General features: G+C 30.6%; 1 protein-coding gene across 1 annotated transcript; it reads left to right on the forward strand.

Annotated features, from left to right (window-relative positions):
- Positions 1-3663: 3663 nt before the first annotated feature.
- On the forward strand, positions 3664-14164 carry LOC113521044 (homeobox protein ceh-19-like). The gene is made up of 3 exons (XM_052893309.1): positions 3664-4403; positions 7278-7388; positions 13706-14164. The coding sequence occupies exons 1-3, from the start codon at positions 3920-3922 to the stop codon at positions 14074-14076; spliced, it is 966 nt and encodes a 321-aa protein (XP_052749269.1). The 5' UTR covers positions 3664-3919; the 3' UTR covers positions 14077-14164.
- The last annotated feature ends 1428 nt before the right edge of the window (positions 14165-15592 follow it).

The following is a 15592-nucleotide window of genomic DNA, read 5'->3' on the forward strand; positions in this document are numbered from 1 at the left end:
TGATTCTTCCATGGATCTGTCAAAACTTTTCTTGGGTGAATTTAAACATTAACCAAAAAAATCTCCCAAATTCAAATCGGTAAAGCTAATGATGACTAGATATTATGGGCATTTTAGAATGTTTTAAAGCTAAAACTGTTCGTTATTAGTATAATTTCGCGAATGGAAATATTAGAAATTTAGCAACATCGCAAAGTTATATCCATTGGGATTTAAAACTATATAAATAGGGGAGAAAAGGGATTGTTAGTAATAGAGACAGAATCCCATTGCTAGCAATATATCCAACCAGGTCGACCTCCTCGCAGTTCCCCCTGGAAACTATCATGATTAATTCCTGATGAATTCATCATGATGGGCTAACTGGCCTGTTTTCATCCTCATCGATCACCCTTCACTGGTGCCCCGCCAGCGTATTCCATTAGTGCAGGCGGGGTTACCACTCCGTTTTCATCCAATAAAATAAAAAAAAAACTATATACATAAGATCAATGGTTTTAAACTCGAATATAATATTCTTATCGTATTATTTTTTCTTGTAAAAAAAACATGAAACAAAAATATAACATATACATTTTTTACAAACAATATAATTATATTAATTTTAATTTGATAGAAAAAATTCCATATTCAAATCAATTATAACAATTTTTTTTTATATTTTAAAACTATAAGGCTAGATATTTAAGTTAGATCCATAATTCATCATTTCAACGGTTTTTTTTTGTGGGATTATAATGGAATGATAATCCCGCCTGTGCTACCGGTATACGCTGGCGAGACACTAGTAAGAAATAATAGGTGAAGATGAAAAGGTAGGTCAGTTAGCTCATCGTAATAAATTCCACAAGAATTTATCACGATGGTTTCCAGGAGGAACTGCGTGAAGGTCGACCTGATAGGGTTTTATTGTTAGTAATGGAACTGGTAAATCCCTATTACTAACAATCCCTTTCCCTCCTCATTTCAACAGTTAACTGTCTTTAAAGTCTAGTGCTGTGTGCTAACTGAACCTCTCCTATAAACTGCCATAAGAAACGGGAGCATTCCCTATGGCAGTTTACTATTGGGAGGATTTTGCCAGTAGTTGCCACGCTTGGCAGGCGGATTGGCAACCGTAGTTTGGCTTATAGTGATGTTAAGAGGGACGCTGCTGTCCATCCTCGACCATTAAATTCTCTTAGTCACCTCTTACGACACCCACGGGAAAGAAAGAGGTGACCCATTCTATGCCGGGACCACATAGTATTTATATTAGATTAATATTTATTTAACATTAGCAAATACACACAACATTTACCCCGTTATATATAAACTACTGTGCTACCACATATTAAATAACTAATGTATTTTTTTTTTGTTACACCCTTTTTCCTATTTGAACATTTAAATCAGTTTTTATTTACTTATTTATTTAATACTTTATTGTACACACCAATTATAAGAATATGATAGAGATAATCAAATGTACAAAGGCGAGCTTTAATCTAATAGAATTATCTTCCAGCAAATCCAAAGTGGAAAGGATTACCAATGCCAGCGGGTAGAGCAGTGTACAATATTGTGACAATTTTTAAACAAACTAGGCAAAATTAAATTAGGTACATTATACATTATATTACATAATTACATTATATTTAATCGTATAAAATTGAATTATTAATAATTATTATCAATAATATATTTTTTTATATTTATATATTCGTGGCACCTTGAATATTTATAAAATTGATTGCAATTAAACCTTCTTGTAACTTCCTAATGTAAAACTTGATTTCTGGAAGAAATAATAAACAGCAAAATATATTTTAGTAGTTAGCTCTTCCTTTACTGTCACAAAATTGATAAAAACTCTGCAATAAATCTTAAAAAAAAACTATAACTCTTTAGATAGCCGGTATATTTTCACCGATATGATTATATAATTGGGATAGTTCATGTAAAAGCGTGCTAATTTAATCTATAAACTTCAGTCACTTAAAAGCACAACTGACATTAAACTTTGTTAAGAATAAGTACCTATTATTATTATTATATATAGGTATTATTATTGAGAAGTGGCTTACTTAAGCAGAAAAATCTATGACACTGCAACCTCTAATATCTGTTGTGCTCGCCTTTTCTTAAAGTTAGCTGCTAATTCCTGTTAGTGGTAGAGATTTTGTGATGTTCGTAATAAAAATATTGATTATGAGGTCCTGAGGGGTCAGGACATAAAGTGTATTTTCCAAAGGAGATTTTTAGGTACATATTTACTATGCGATTAAGGAACAAATCACAATATATCACAAATATATAATAAATCTCAATATAAAAAACTACTACATGTACAGTAGAGATACATTAATGAGCTATATTCTCTGTTAGGTACACCTAATATCTACATGGATCTATTGTTTTAATTAGACGTGCATTTGTTTAGACATTTAGTCCTCGCAATTTGTTACGGGTGGTGGAATGTATATAATATTGGGTGTATTGTGTATTGATTGAGGGTAGAGCGCAAGTTAGTGGTATAGAGCAAATAAGATAGACGACCTAAATTATTAATGAAAGGAAAGGATTGTTAGTCTAATAGCCCTATTGCTAGCAATATACTACAACAGGTTGATTTCTGGGCTGTTCGGCCGTTGATTGGACAACCCCAATCATCCTCCGGTCGCCTATTCGACTGTCGACCGGTCATTTGCCTTGATACCCAACACCGAGATGACATGGATGCAAAGGTTTACGAAGAAACCTCTATTTATAGGTACCTACCAATCTGTTTAGAGGAATATAGGGTGAACTCATTGAGGAGCACTTCAGGGTTTCATCTATTCGGTTTTGTAATCAGAATTCAGATGGGAAATGTATTTATCAGGTAACATTTCTCTCTCTCTCATTTATCACTCTTATCGCATTTATATTTTTCAATTATTAACAGTAGGGACTCCTTTGCAGAATCACCCTTCATCTAATAATGTTCTTCCATCTGTCTATCTTTGGCGTTATGGAGGACATTGTGGAAACTACGTTTAAATGTGAAAAAATGTTTTGTCAGAGCAATCGTGACTTTTTTTTATTCTTATGACAGATATGTAATATAGGATCCCAATTTTCTAAGCTAATGTAACGCACGTTTGTTTTTAATGAATAAACTCAAAAACAAAATAAAAAATTTTAAAAGTTCACTCAACTGTAGAAAGCTACATTAGCGAGTAATATGGTATTTTATTTTCAATAAAAATATGCGAAGCTGAGTCGGTAATATTATATAAATTAAAAGAGTTTATAATGTTTTTACACAAACAAATTTTAAACTAAACTTTTCAAACCTTAGACAACGAAATTTTCAACCCTTAGAACATTTCAGAAATTTCTATTAAAAACGAATATCATCTGCTGTTGACTATGTGGTTTGCAATAATGTCACCCTGTCTAAATCTAATTTAAATATTTGTACCTACTTAATACTAAAACCCCTTATTTATACATTAGATGATATAGCCAACAATAAATCACTTAAATCGGAGACATGATCAACAATGAACTGGGAGCAATTCGATCCGATCTCATCATAAGCTTTTAGAGATCCTTTGTGCGGTAAAGAGCCCTGACATAACGTGTTATCAAATAAAAGAAAGGTGTGAATTCTCACAGGCGGTTGTCGAAGCCCCACCTACTTAAGATGGCGTTATCCCCTCCGATATTTTATCAGCCAGTAGCGTTGAAGTAGCTCACCTCGTTCATACCTACAATCAGAGCGGCACCACCTATTTTCAAAAGCAATCATCAGTTTGCAGCGATCTCTGAACTTAAACTGCCTATTTAGTCGCATTCCCATATCATTTTCGGATGTTTTTTAATATACTTCAAAAAAATTAAATATTTATAATGTCAATTTGTGCATTTAAGGCTTTATAAAGTTTTCGTGAAAATGAATTCATTAGAGGATATATCAAGTACGTGCGAAAATGAATCTAGAATTGAGCCAAAAGAAAGATCTAGTGACACATTCAATATCGAAAAGACTAATTACGACTGTGAATCTGAAACTGAATACGACAGTGAAAATGAAACTATTGATGTTATCTGTGAAAATAGTGTTAATTCAACTAGGTTTAGTGAGAAACATCAAATTATACCTACTTCTTATACAAGTGCAGACAGAAATTGTCTTTTCGAAAGTAGAGTAATATTTCCAACAAAATTATTCATCAATCAAAGGAACACCTGTGGAAACATAGAATCAACAAATAGTAGTGCCCGAGACTCTATAAATAGTGTAATAAATGGTAAAAGTAAAACTTTTCTTATAGATAATTTATTAGGAAACAACAAAAATAATTCGTCTCCAATACATGATTGTTCGGATCAAGATGATAGTACAACTTTTGGTGAAAATGCTGATGAACATAATGGTAAGTCTTTATCTAAAATAATTTCTCGCCCAAGTTTGTACATATAAGGTCTAAATAATATGAGTTGTAAGGTATAATCTTAACGTATCAAATTAAAAAAAAAGGAAAAATATGTAATTATTAATAACTTAATTCAGATATTAACCTACATAATTAATAAAAAAAAAAAAATAAGCTGCATATTTAAAATGGGATACTTTATTAAAAAAGTAATCTTTATCAATCGAAGAAGAATATTAAAAAAGGTTAATATATTTAGTGTAATGGATGGATGCGAAGTATAGAGGACTGCATATGAGTGAGGAAGTGGTTAGCAGTAAATAAAATCGGACTGAAATGTTTATGATGATTTTTGACTTTCAACCGCGTTAATTTCACATCTTAGTCATCAAGAGTAAGAATCAATAAAGATTTTAGAATATAATACCTTCACAAAATGTTTCCTTTATATCCCATAAAGAGAGATTTACTTTAAAAATAGGACGTCATTACGATGGTGAAAATAAAATCTTGATTAACTTGACTACCTACAAGGATAACCATCACCACCACCAGAGGGAGATTTTGTACAAAAGTCGTTTGCTTGAGCATTTCTGTCCCATTCGTGTTTCTACCGTGAAGCAGTTGTGTTTGCATGGGTGTTTGGTTTGAAGGATGGGATATAGCAGTGAATTTATAGGATACAGAAAAATAACACCTGAGTCCTCAGGAATGGCAACACATGAGGGTATCATAGGCGAAACAGTATACTCTGTTATATGGTACTGCTCATGTTTATAGGCGATAGTTACCACTTTCCAACAGCTTTTTTGCCTTTCTAAGTTGTATAAAAAATGAAACTAAATAAAACTATAACTTGATAGATGGTGCCTATAGCAAAATTTTAGTTTAGTTTAATGAAAGTTAATATTAAAGTTATTTTATACCTTCAGAATAATCCCTTACAAATTTTATCAAATTCGCCGATTCAGTGCTTCAGTACTATTCTAAAAACAAAATAACTGTTTAAAATTAAAATTGGCAAAACCAAATTATTGTCGGTTTTTTTAGAACGCCTTCTTAAATTATACAGATACTTCACGAATTTAAGATATTTTACATAAATAAAATATCTTGAAACATTCAATAAATGTTATTTTTGTGTGATTAAACCAGATAAACTGCCAATCGTGGCAACCACTGGCAAAACCCCCCAAAGGGAAGGCTTTTGTTCAGTAATGGACTGTTAAAGGCTGATATGCTGATGATGATGAAACCAAAAGATATTAATTAACTAATTCATATAAACATCAAAACCTATTATATAAGAATTTTGCTTACATACCCATGTAAGCAAAATTTTTATAGTCAAATTTCTTACCCTTTCTGTTGTGTTAACTTCTTAGAGTACGTCTATGGCTGAGTTTATATTGCTTTTAATTCTATACTGTAGGGAAAAATGTTTAACTCTGATGTAAGCGCATTTTAAAATAACAGATAAAACATGTATATCTGATTAAGTAGCGACGATTTTTCAATTCAAAATTCTTGTATCCTTACGATAAAGTATAACGAGTGCCTTATCAAATGTCTATCATATGAAATAAACAATATGATAAAAACAAGATTAAAAACCATGCGGTTTGTAAGTTTGAGATTTCAATCTTACTCCTAGGTGCAAGATGTTTGGGTATATACATATATACTAATATGAAAAAAGGAAATATTTTATTGTTTGTTTGTAATGAATAAACACAAAAAGTACTTAACAGAATTTAAACATTCTTTCGTCGATTTAATGTCAAATTATCAACGAGTAAAATAAGATATATATTATTTGCAACATATTAGAGATCCCTATAATAATTAAAACAATGTAGCCCAAGGTATCAAAAAAATATCTATTAAAGCTAATATAAAATACTAATTTATTTATTCATGCGAAACCGGGACGGATCACTAGCTAAAAATAAGAAGTATGATGGTATATTCATATAAGTATGAAGGTCTGAACTCACTATGAACTCCTTTTTGCCCAACAAAACATAACACTATGAATTTCACTGCATAAAGCTCATATTAGTCCATGGCAAGTCCCTAGCAGACATAACGGTGATTTTTTCCTCCAGCGCGAGAATATTCACCAACGTGTTGTAAAGTTTCTCGTTTTTACAAGCTATAAATTAAATTAATTATAGGTATACATTATTTTTTTGTATAATTTGTAATGGTTAGTTAATAGAGATTACTTATAAGATTAAGTCCGCCTTTTATACCACATTATTGGTCAATAATGAGTCACTTTTAAAATTAGTATACACGTACCACACTAGAAGGAGAAGGATATAAGTAAATTTTATCCCCGTCAGTAAACATAGCCCGATCACGTAGACGAAATCGTGGTTAAAAGGTAGTAAATAAATAAATGGCAAACAAGATGACGGCCGACAAGCGACGACCTGATGAAAACTATCAACGAGGTATCATTTATACCCAAGTACTTACAGCACCATGGAGATCACAGAATAGGCAGACTGCTACCGCGACATGATACTATTTTTGAGGATTAGGCAAAGTGTATATCAATAACTCTGTATACTCTTATTTCATTGCCATATCCTACCATTCATATTACTATTACTACTACTCGTATGAAGATGTCGCCCTCTAGTATCAAGAGTTTCTAAGCGGCCTTAGCTTTTACCGCAGACTTCTGACGTGGGATACCCAACGAGGGCTTACGTGCCCTTCTAAACACGATTCAAGTCACAATCACAAGTAACAATGAATCATTTATTCAAACTGAAACACATCATGGCACCACAGCTATTTAGCGAAAAAAAAATCATTCATTGTATAAAATGTTCCTGTGGTAATATTAGTGTTATTTTTCAGTTTCATCGACGTCCACTTGCGCCGAGTTGGGTTCGCTGAACGAAGCGGGCCTTCTTGCCGGCCATGCGTACGCGCATTGGTTGGTTTCACACCAACCCTCTACGTTCTATGGTATTTATTTCTTTTTATTTTTTACCTAGTATGTTTTTTTGTATATAGACAAATAATAATTATTAATAATAATTTAATGTGTTTAGTTATTAATAATTGATAGCATGAATCCGTATATTATTATTATTATTTCAGTCGTTAACTGTCCACTGCAGGACATAAACCTTCCCCATAAGGGGAGTTTTGCCAGTAGTTGCCACGTTTGGCAGGCGGGTTGGCAATTGCGCTTTTAGGGTTTTAGAGATGTTTTAAGAGGGATGCTGCTGCCCATCTCTCGCTTTCCCTTAGTCGCCTTTATGACCCCTACGAGAAAGTAAGGAGTCTTTCTGTGGCGGGACACACGGCGAATCCGTTTATATAATATCTTATATATTACATTAGGATATAACCTACCCGAATATCAAATTTGATTCAAACCAAATATATCCGTTAAAGCGTGATTGAATAACGAACATCTGAACATCCAAATATTTTTATAAATGTTCGTTTACGATATTAATAAGTTAATAATTATCAGTATTATGTGATTGTAATAAACGCCGTAAAATGTTATCCATATATATATAATCATACTATTTTTGAACGATTTCCAAATGATGGGGGTTGACGGTTTGTTAATATCTTCTCCAGTTCTGAACCAATTTTGATAATTCTTGTTATAGTTGTATAAAGTTATTGTTGTTAAGACTTTCACAACTTTGTGTGGATAAAATTTTATGAAGATTAAATGCAATATATACGTGTACTATGCTAAGATACAGATTTTTTTTTTATTATTTTGATGAATTAATTTTGGTATTTTGAAAATTTTATTATTAATAATGGATAAGTTTATTTTAGACTAGCCGTATTCCACGCGAATCAGTACATAAAGTATCCTATGTGCTAAGTTAGGATATAACCTGCACGTGCATCAAATTTTATTTAAATATAATAATAGGATTTTAAAATATGCATATAACGATTTATCTATATGCATATCCAGATACATTACAAGATCTTCATTTTAACCATTGGCTAATTCAACTTGGTAGAAACTGAAACACCAAATAGAATAAAATAAATAAAATTTAGTACTTAATAAATTCTACCGTAGACTTAGTATAACGTACTTGCGCAATAACCTACATACACCATTACCAGGACAGTTCTAAAATAAAAGAATAAATTTGTTCTCTTCTTAAAGCTACTTGTATATGGCCCAGGTAATGGATTATCATGATGACGGGATGATATAAATCATAAAATAAAAAATTGCAAACAAACGAACCTATACCCAAATGCGATAATTACCATGACACCCCAGTTCAGTAACGATGACGGCTATAACAGCGGTATAGCATGTGTTATAATCGCGTGATCTCAGCCAGGGTGCGATTCTTCGCACGCACATCTCACACGCGATAGTCCTGCGGCCAAACTGTTGTCTAAATTTACTATCACAAGCCTCTCATTTTATTCTCTTTATATGTATAAGCTAAATAAATTGAAAATTAAAGTCACCGTAATATTATACTTATTTTTTTATTTTCGTTAACGAAAATAAAATGGTAACCGCGATTAAAATAATTATTCTACGAGTGAATTAAATGAGAATATTATTTTTAAAATGTTTATCACATGGGTTATAAAATAATTGTAAATTGTAATACAAATTTACATTGTAATATTATAATTTACTAGAAAAAAAAAGTATGAATATTGTTGTATTTATTAATAAGTTTTAAATAATTGCAGAAAGAGCACTAAAAATTTAAATGTTTCGTATATTTCAAATATGGTACAACATTAAATTAATAATGTTAGTTATATTTTTAACATTCTTTTCATATTTAGGGATAGTGAATTGTTTCCCATTATCAAACTTATTACCTATAGTCTACATATTCTCTACACATACCTACAATGATATGATTTTAAAATACACAATTATATTGTTTATTTAAAATTGTTATGACTGTTGAAAGAAATCAATAGTAATATTTAATTTTTAATCCTAGATTTTAATATAGGTAACTAGAAGAAGATTAGGTAAATAGTTTTAGTTTACATAACATATTACTAAGGTATGTAATGTTAATAATTATTGTTAATAATGCTTATTTCAATTGTTCTTGTCTGTTATTTTATTATGAAATTCTTCTGACAGTATGTAGTAATTTAACACCCATAACAAACAAGGAATTGCAGGTGTGTTACCAGCCTTCTAGGAAGGAAAACAGACTTTTCTTGAAGGTTTCAATATGGCATTCGGAAATACTGCTTCTGAAAGTTGGTTTGGTTGTAATAAACATTAATTACGATTCCAAAACATCTAAGCTCCTGGACTATTGTCCCTCTTATCCTATTATTAATTATCGTTTATTTGCTTGTTCTTATTATAAATCTTAATATAGGTACACTCTCCACTGTCGTTCAATAAATATCAGAACTGTTATAAAACAGATCTACGTATACATATAAGCAGACTAAACAAATTTTTATATTTAAGAGCTTTCATAATTTATTTAGCTTTATATAGACATTGAATAAAAATTAACATTTGCTTTAAAAATAATATAACTACTAGCTTACCTAAATGTAGCTACATACATACATATTATTTGCTAATTTTTAAAAACAAAATTAAAATTTTTAAACGTTTTTTCACTGATTTAATATTAAAAAGTGCTCTACAAGAGAACTAAAACGTTAATCATAGAATAAGTTGCATATAAATATAAATCTATTACTAAAACTTTTTACCTAATTCATATTTTGCTTTGGCATTTTTCAAATACGTTTTTGCCATTAATGTAAATATAAATGTTTAATGTAAATCGTCAGTAATAGCGTTTTAGTTCGCTAGCAAAGAACTTTTGAAATAATTACTCAGAAACATTGAACATTGTTAAATTGTATTTGAAAATTTACATATTTTATAAATGCAATGTTGTCACATTTTAGTATCAAAGCTAAAGTTATTGAACACTCTTAAGTTAATGATAAAACGTATAAGTAACAACAACAACTCGACGTGTCTACTCCGAAATCTTTGTGTCTACCTACAGTCATAGGCAAAACAGTTTTCTTTTTTTCTACAATACCTTTCTCATGTTTTCTCTCTCAGCGTTTCTAGATCGCCTTTGTTATAAATGTAGACCTTTGACACGAGTTATCAAACATAAAGCAAGCGAATGACAATATTTATATTTATGTTTTTTTTTTTTTATTATGATTCAAACATGAATTCTAAAATTCAGAGGATTATGCTGAAATTTTGTTTTGGGATTTTAGCATAACAAAGAAATTATACGCCACTAAACTATCACCTTCAATTAACAAAAGACCTATTCTATAGTAAACTCAAAATTTATAGAAAATAGATTTTGTTCCAAAAAGTAACTTAATTAATATGAGAGAGATCAACTTGTAAGTAAACAAAGAAGACAAAGTTACATACGAGTATATAACATATTTAGTAATTTATTTTTAAAACTTTTAACTTCACAATGGTAAATTAATTAATTAAATTCTCATTGTAAATAGATATTTTTGTACTAATTTCCTATACTTTTTAACTCTATAAACAAAAAGAACCTGTGGTAGAATTTTAATACATGTATTTATATATTTAATGTTGATGCATGAATGTAATTGACATTTTTTGTTACTCTGTCTGACACATGCGTTTCACCACGTGTACCTTACAACCTACGGCATTCCAGTGGCTATAAAATTAGTGTGATCGTGTCATGTCCGGGAATTACCTGGGGGTCTTCATAGAGTACAAACTTTCTATGTCAACACAGCGCATAGACAAATACAGTGACATATTTCCTTCATTTTAGATACGTTGCAAAGTTAATAACACGAGTAGATACCTATTAAACGTAATACAAATAGAAGTTACACGACTACAAATATCGTTCTCTTAAAAATAGATCTTTCCTTTTTTACAAATATAATCAAATACTAAATTCGTGTTTATAGTTGTGTTTGAAAATATTCGTGAATTATTTATGGGGAATAATCTTTTAAATGGCAAATGGGAGGACATGGGCGAAATGTATACTCTGTTATGTCCATGCTACTGCTTTTTACAAATATAATCCATCAGGTGGGCCGTCACATTCCATTCTAAATAAAACAAATGGGGGTAGTTAAAGACAATTTGTTAACTGTCACCGCTGTGAATAATAATCTGTAGAAATAGACAAGCAAATTACTATATTACTTTATGTTATAGTAACATACGATATTTGTATGCCTATAAAAAATAAATAATTATGACGTATATACATATATTATATAATTATAATACTATAATATAATGATAGCTTTAATTAAATGGAAAACAATGACTGTAAGTTTTTATTCAATTGGAGGATTTCCGGTATTTTTTTACAAATTCCAATACAAATTCGCGAAAAATAACACCATCACAAAATAGACTATACTCTTCATAGAATCATAAATATACCTACTGTCAATTTCGTGGATCTATTTTTGATATACCTTTTTTAATGTTGACACAAGATAATTCAGTATTTACGACTAGCTATCGTTTTCGTCTACTAATACTTAAATAGTACTATAATCAAACTAACCACACAGTAAAGAAAAGTAAGAACCCAGAAGAAGTTATTAGTCAAATATAAACTTACATACTTATATAAGCAACGAAGAAATTATTTTCTTATAGTTTAACAAAATGGAGTATACCTACTGTTATTGTGATAAAGTATTTAAGTATAACTAATGAACTTAAAAATGTTCACTGTTCGTACTAACGCGTAGAAACAACAAGACAATACGTTTCGCACAATAGGTCCGGAGATACATTCGTCGAATTGTCGCCAGCCGTCGGACGGTGGTCGCGACTTCGCACCGAGGTGACAGTAAACAGCTGCTGCGACGATAATTACCAACAAAGCTCTCATATTTGTCCACCACCTTAACGCAGACCCTTTTACTCTTGAACCTTATCGAGAATCCAAATTTACACCAAAAGATAGTTTTCAGGAAATAAATATATACTTTATATAGTGTTAAGGCTCAATATTTAGAACTGAGAGGTTCTTACCATGATTATTTGTTTATATGAGCGCGTCGAGATTTTCAACCTGTTGCAAATACCCACCAATTACGTACACTCTAGTTTTACAAGTGCAGACACCAGTTTTACTAACAAAATTAGAAATACCTTTTAAATATAATTTGACGATTCTGAATATTTTAGAATGATTATTTACTTTAAAACTTTCACATTGTATGATTTATAATTTTTAAGAACAGGAATATAATATACGTACGATAAAATATATTTTATTTACATTGAGTTTATTAGTATACCTTAATTTACTTTAAGTGTAGATTGACAGCATCGAAAACCTTATACCAAAATATTACTCATAATAATAATCTTGGATTTTTATTTCCATAATATTAGGAGATGAAATGTTTTTAGAGGGTGACGATTAAAATTCAAAATTTATCTATTGACGAAAACTACTCGAAACTTCCTTTTGTTCTATTGGGAAATAAAGTAATTCAATCAAATGCCTATTTATTTTATTGTAGTGTAACTATTTTAAGTATAGATTTTTAATGAGAAAAATGGATTAATAATATATATCGTGAATCGCTTACGTAAATGGTTAGCAAGCGGTTAGCGCGGGCATCATACATACATCGGCCACAATGCTGTGTTGATACGCGAGATGTCAAACTACGCAGGCGCAACGCAAACAGCCTGATTGTGTTTATAGCCACTTAACGAGAGCCTGTGACAATTCCGATTAGTACTCGAAAAAACTTTACCGTGTATTTGTTTTTAGCAAGAGCAGCTACTTTGTATCTAAAGGCGTGTTTTATAACGTTGCGCATTTTTTATATCTGTTTGTTTAACATGACTTTAGTCCGTTTATAAGACTAGTAAAACAGTACAATACTCTTCTATTATTTTTTCTACATTTTAGACATATTTATATAATTATACCTAGTTATTTTTTAAATATTTTTTTAAATATATATCGTGTGAATAAAAATAAACGCCATATGATCCCGGCATAGATTAGCCCACCCATTTTTTTCCATGGATGCTGCAAGAGGTGACTAAGGAAACTTAATGGTCAAGGGATGGGCAGTGGCCTCCCCCTTAAAACATCATTAAAGCCTAACTGCAGTTGCTAATCAACCTACCAAACATGGCAACTATTGGCAAAACTCCCCTTATGGAGGAGACTTATATACACCAGTATAGTTACTGGTTAGTACAATAAAAAACAAAAATTAAAAATAAAGAAAATAATTTTATTATTTCTGTTTTTTAACAGATGATAAAAACAACAGAAGACCACGGCGAGTGGGCCCAGAACGAAAACCTCGACAAGCTTATAGTGCAAAGCAACTTGAAAGACTGGAAGCTGAATTCAAACTTGATAAGTATCTTAGTGTCTCTAAAAGGATGGAATTATCTAAAGCACTCGGACTAACAGAAGTACAAATTAAAACGTGGTTTCAAAATCGAAGAACGAAATGGAAGAAGCAGCTCACGTCCCGTTTAAAGATAGCACAACGTCAAGGATTATTTCCGGGGCAAATCTTCGGACATGCCCCGCAAGCGTATTCTCTCTTAAATCCATACACTTACGCACCCCTTAGTTGTGTATTTACACCAGTAACATTGCCATCGACACCACCGTAAATTACTTAACAATTTTTATAGATAAACCCATTTATATTTAAGATTTTTTTGTATATGAAATATTGTCCGCATTTTCAATAATTATTCAATGAATTTAAAACCATTTATACTTATATTATACAAGTGAAATTGAAATCATTAGCATCTTATTAAGAAAGAGTTGTATCAGTAAAATTCAATATATTCCTAAAAGAAATATGGATAATAAAAATAACAAAAAGTTTTGATCGTCTCACACTAATTTAACAGCTGAACGCTATTATTAATAGAGGAAATTTAACATTATTGACGTTTATTGTACCCATATTTCTTTGGAAAAAATATCCCATTTCACTAGTAAACAATGTTAATTATTTCAGTTGCACTCAATATATTATTTTAATTTCCGATATAACACTTGCAAAAAAGGTATAAAGAGAATACCACCGATTATGGAATATTTGGAAGTATATTTACAGTATTAATGTAGAAATTAAATACTTAATTGTATCATCAAAATAAATGCATAAATAATACCTCTAAGAGTCTAGAATATATGTTAGAAATGCGACTTAACAATCGAAGTATACTCTCCAAGCAGCCATTTTTTAAAACAGTTCTATTTTGGGTCAAATAAAATAATAACTATAAGTATTAAGTATATAGTGTGGGTAGGTGACCCACTCACTATACAAACCTTCATCGTGAATCAGTATTTGGAAGTCGTACCATTTTTTTTTTCATACGAGTACAGACAAACAGTGTTGCCAAATATGCAGTAACCTAAACTCTTTGTAACTATTTAATAATAAATACAGACATCTTTATATGACCAACATACTAGAAGCACTTATTATATTGTTTAATTATTATTTTTAAAACAAATTTTTCCTATTAACTAGGTCCTTTAAAACATTATATGTCAAAAATCAATGATTTTATTGATATCGGTCGAGCGATTTCGAATTATCTGAACGAAAAAGAATCCGAACATCATATATGAAAACACATTTTTCAACACAAATCATGTATGATATTTCCAATTTTATCTTTTACTTTTTTTAGTGACTTTATATAGATGTCCACACATACCATTTATATTACGTTAATTTAGGTATAACAGATATCTACTAAAATTTGTCAAAACGTTTTGTTCGTAGTTCCTTCGTTATTAAACTCTGCGAGTAAATATATCTTTAGTTTACCTAATTATATAGTTTGTGTGAGATTTTTTGTCTTGCAAATAGGCCATTTTTGCGCCTTTAAATCGTCATAAAGCCTTACGTATTCTATCCGTGTTACATTACGATGCGTAAATCAATAATTTTATTCTACTCTGGTCCATTTAGCGTGTTAACTATTTTAATGATAGTGCGAAATGTACATAATTAGATATTCATTACTTAACTCGCTACTTTTATCACTTTGGTTATGCATACATATGTCTCAGTTTTAAATCAAAAGATGTTAAATATGGGTAACGTACGTACGTATTTATTAACGGTAGAATCTATTTATCGAACTGCCGACTACTTCA

This window comes from Galleria mellonella, unplaced genomic scaffold (assembly GCF_026898425.1).
Source record: "Galleria mellonella isolate WM207_F2 unplaced genomic scaffold, CSIRO_AGI_GalMel_v1 utg173, whole genome shotgun sequence".
Taxonomy (NCBI): domain Eukaryota; kingdom Metazoa; phylum Arthropoda; class Insecta; order Lepidoptera; family Pyralidae; genus Galleria; species Galleria mellonella.

Excerpts from the sequence above, each read along its gene's own strand:
- LOC113521044 (XM_052893309.1), top strand. The coding sequence starts at position 3,920 with ATGAATTCATTAGAGGATATATCAAGTACGTGCGAAAATGAATCTAGA. Across the intron at positions 4,404-7,277 it reads AAATGCTGATGAACATAATG|TTTCATCGACGTCCACTTGC; the intron begins GTAAGTCTTTAT and ends GTTATTTTTCAG. Across the intron at positions 7,389-13,705 it reads CCAACCCTCTACGTTCTATG|ATGATAAAAACAACAGAAGA; the intron begins GTATTTATTTCT and ends GTTTTTTAACAG.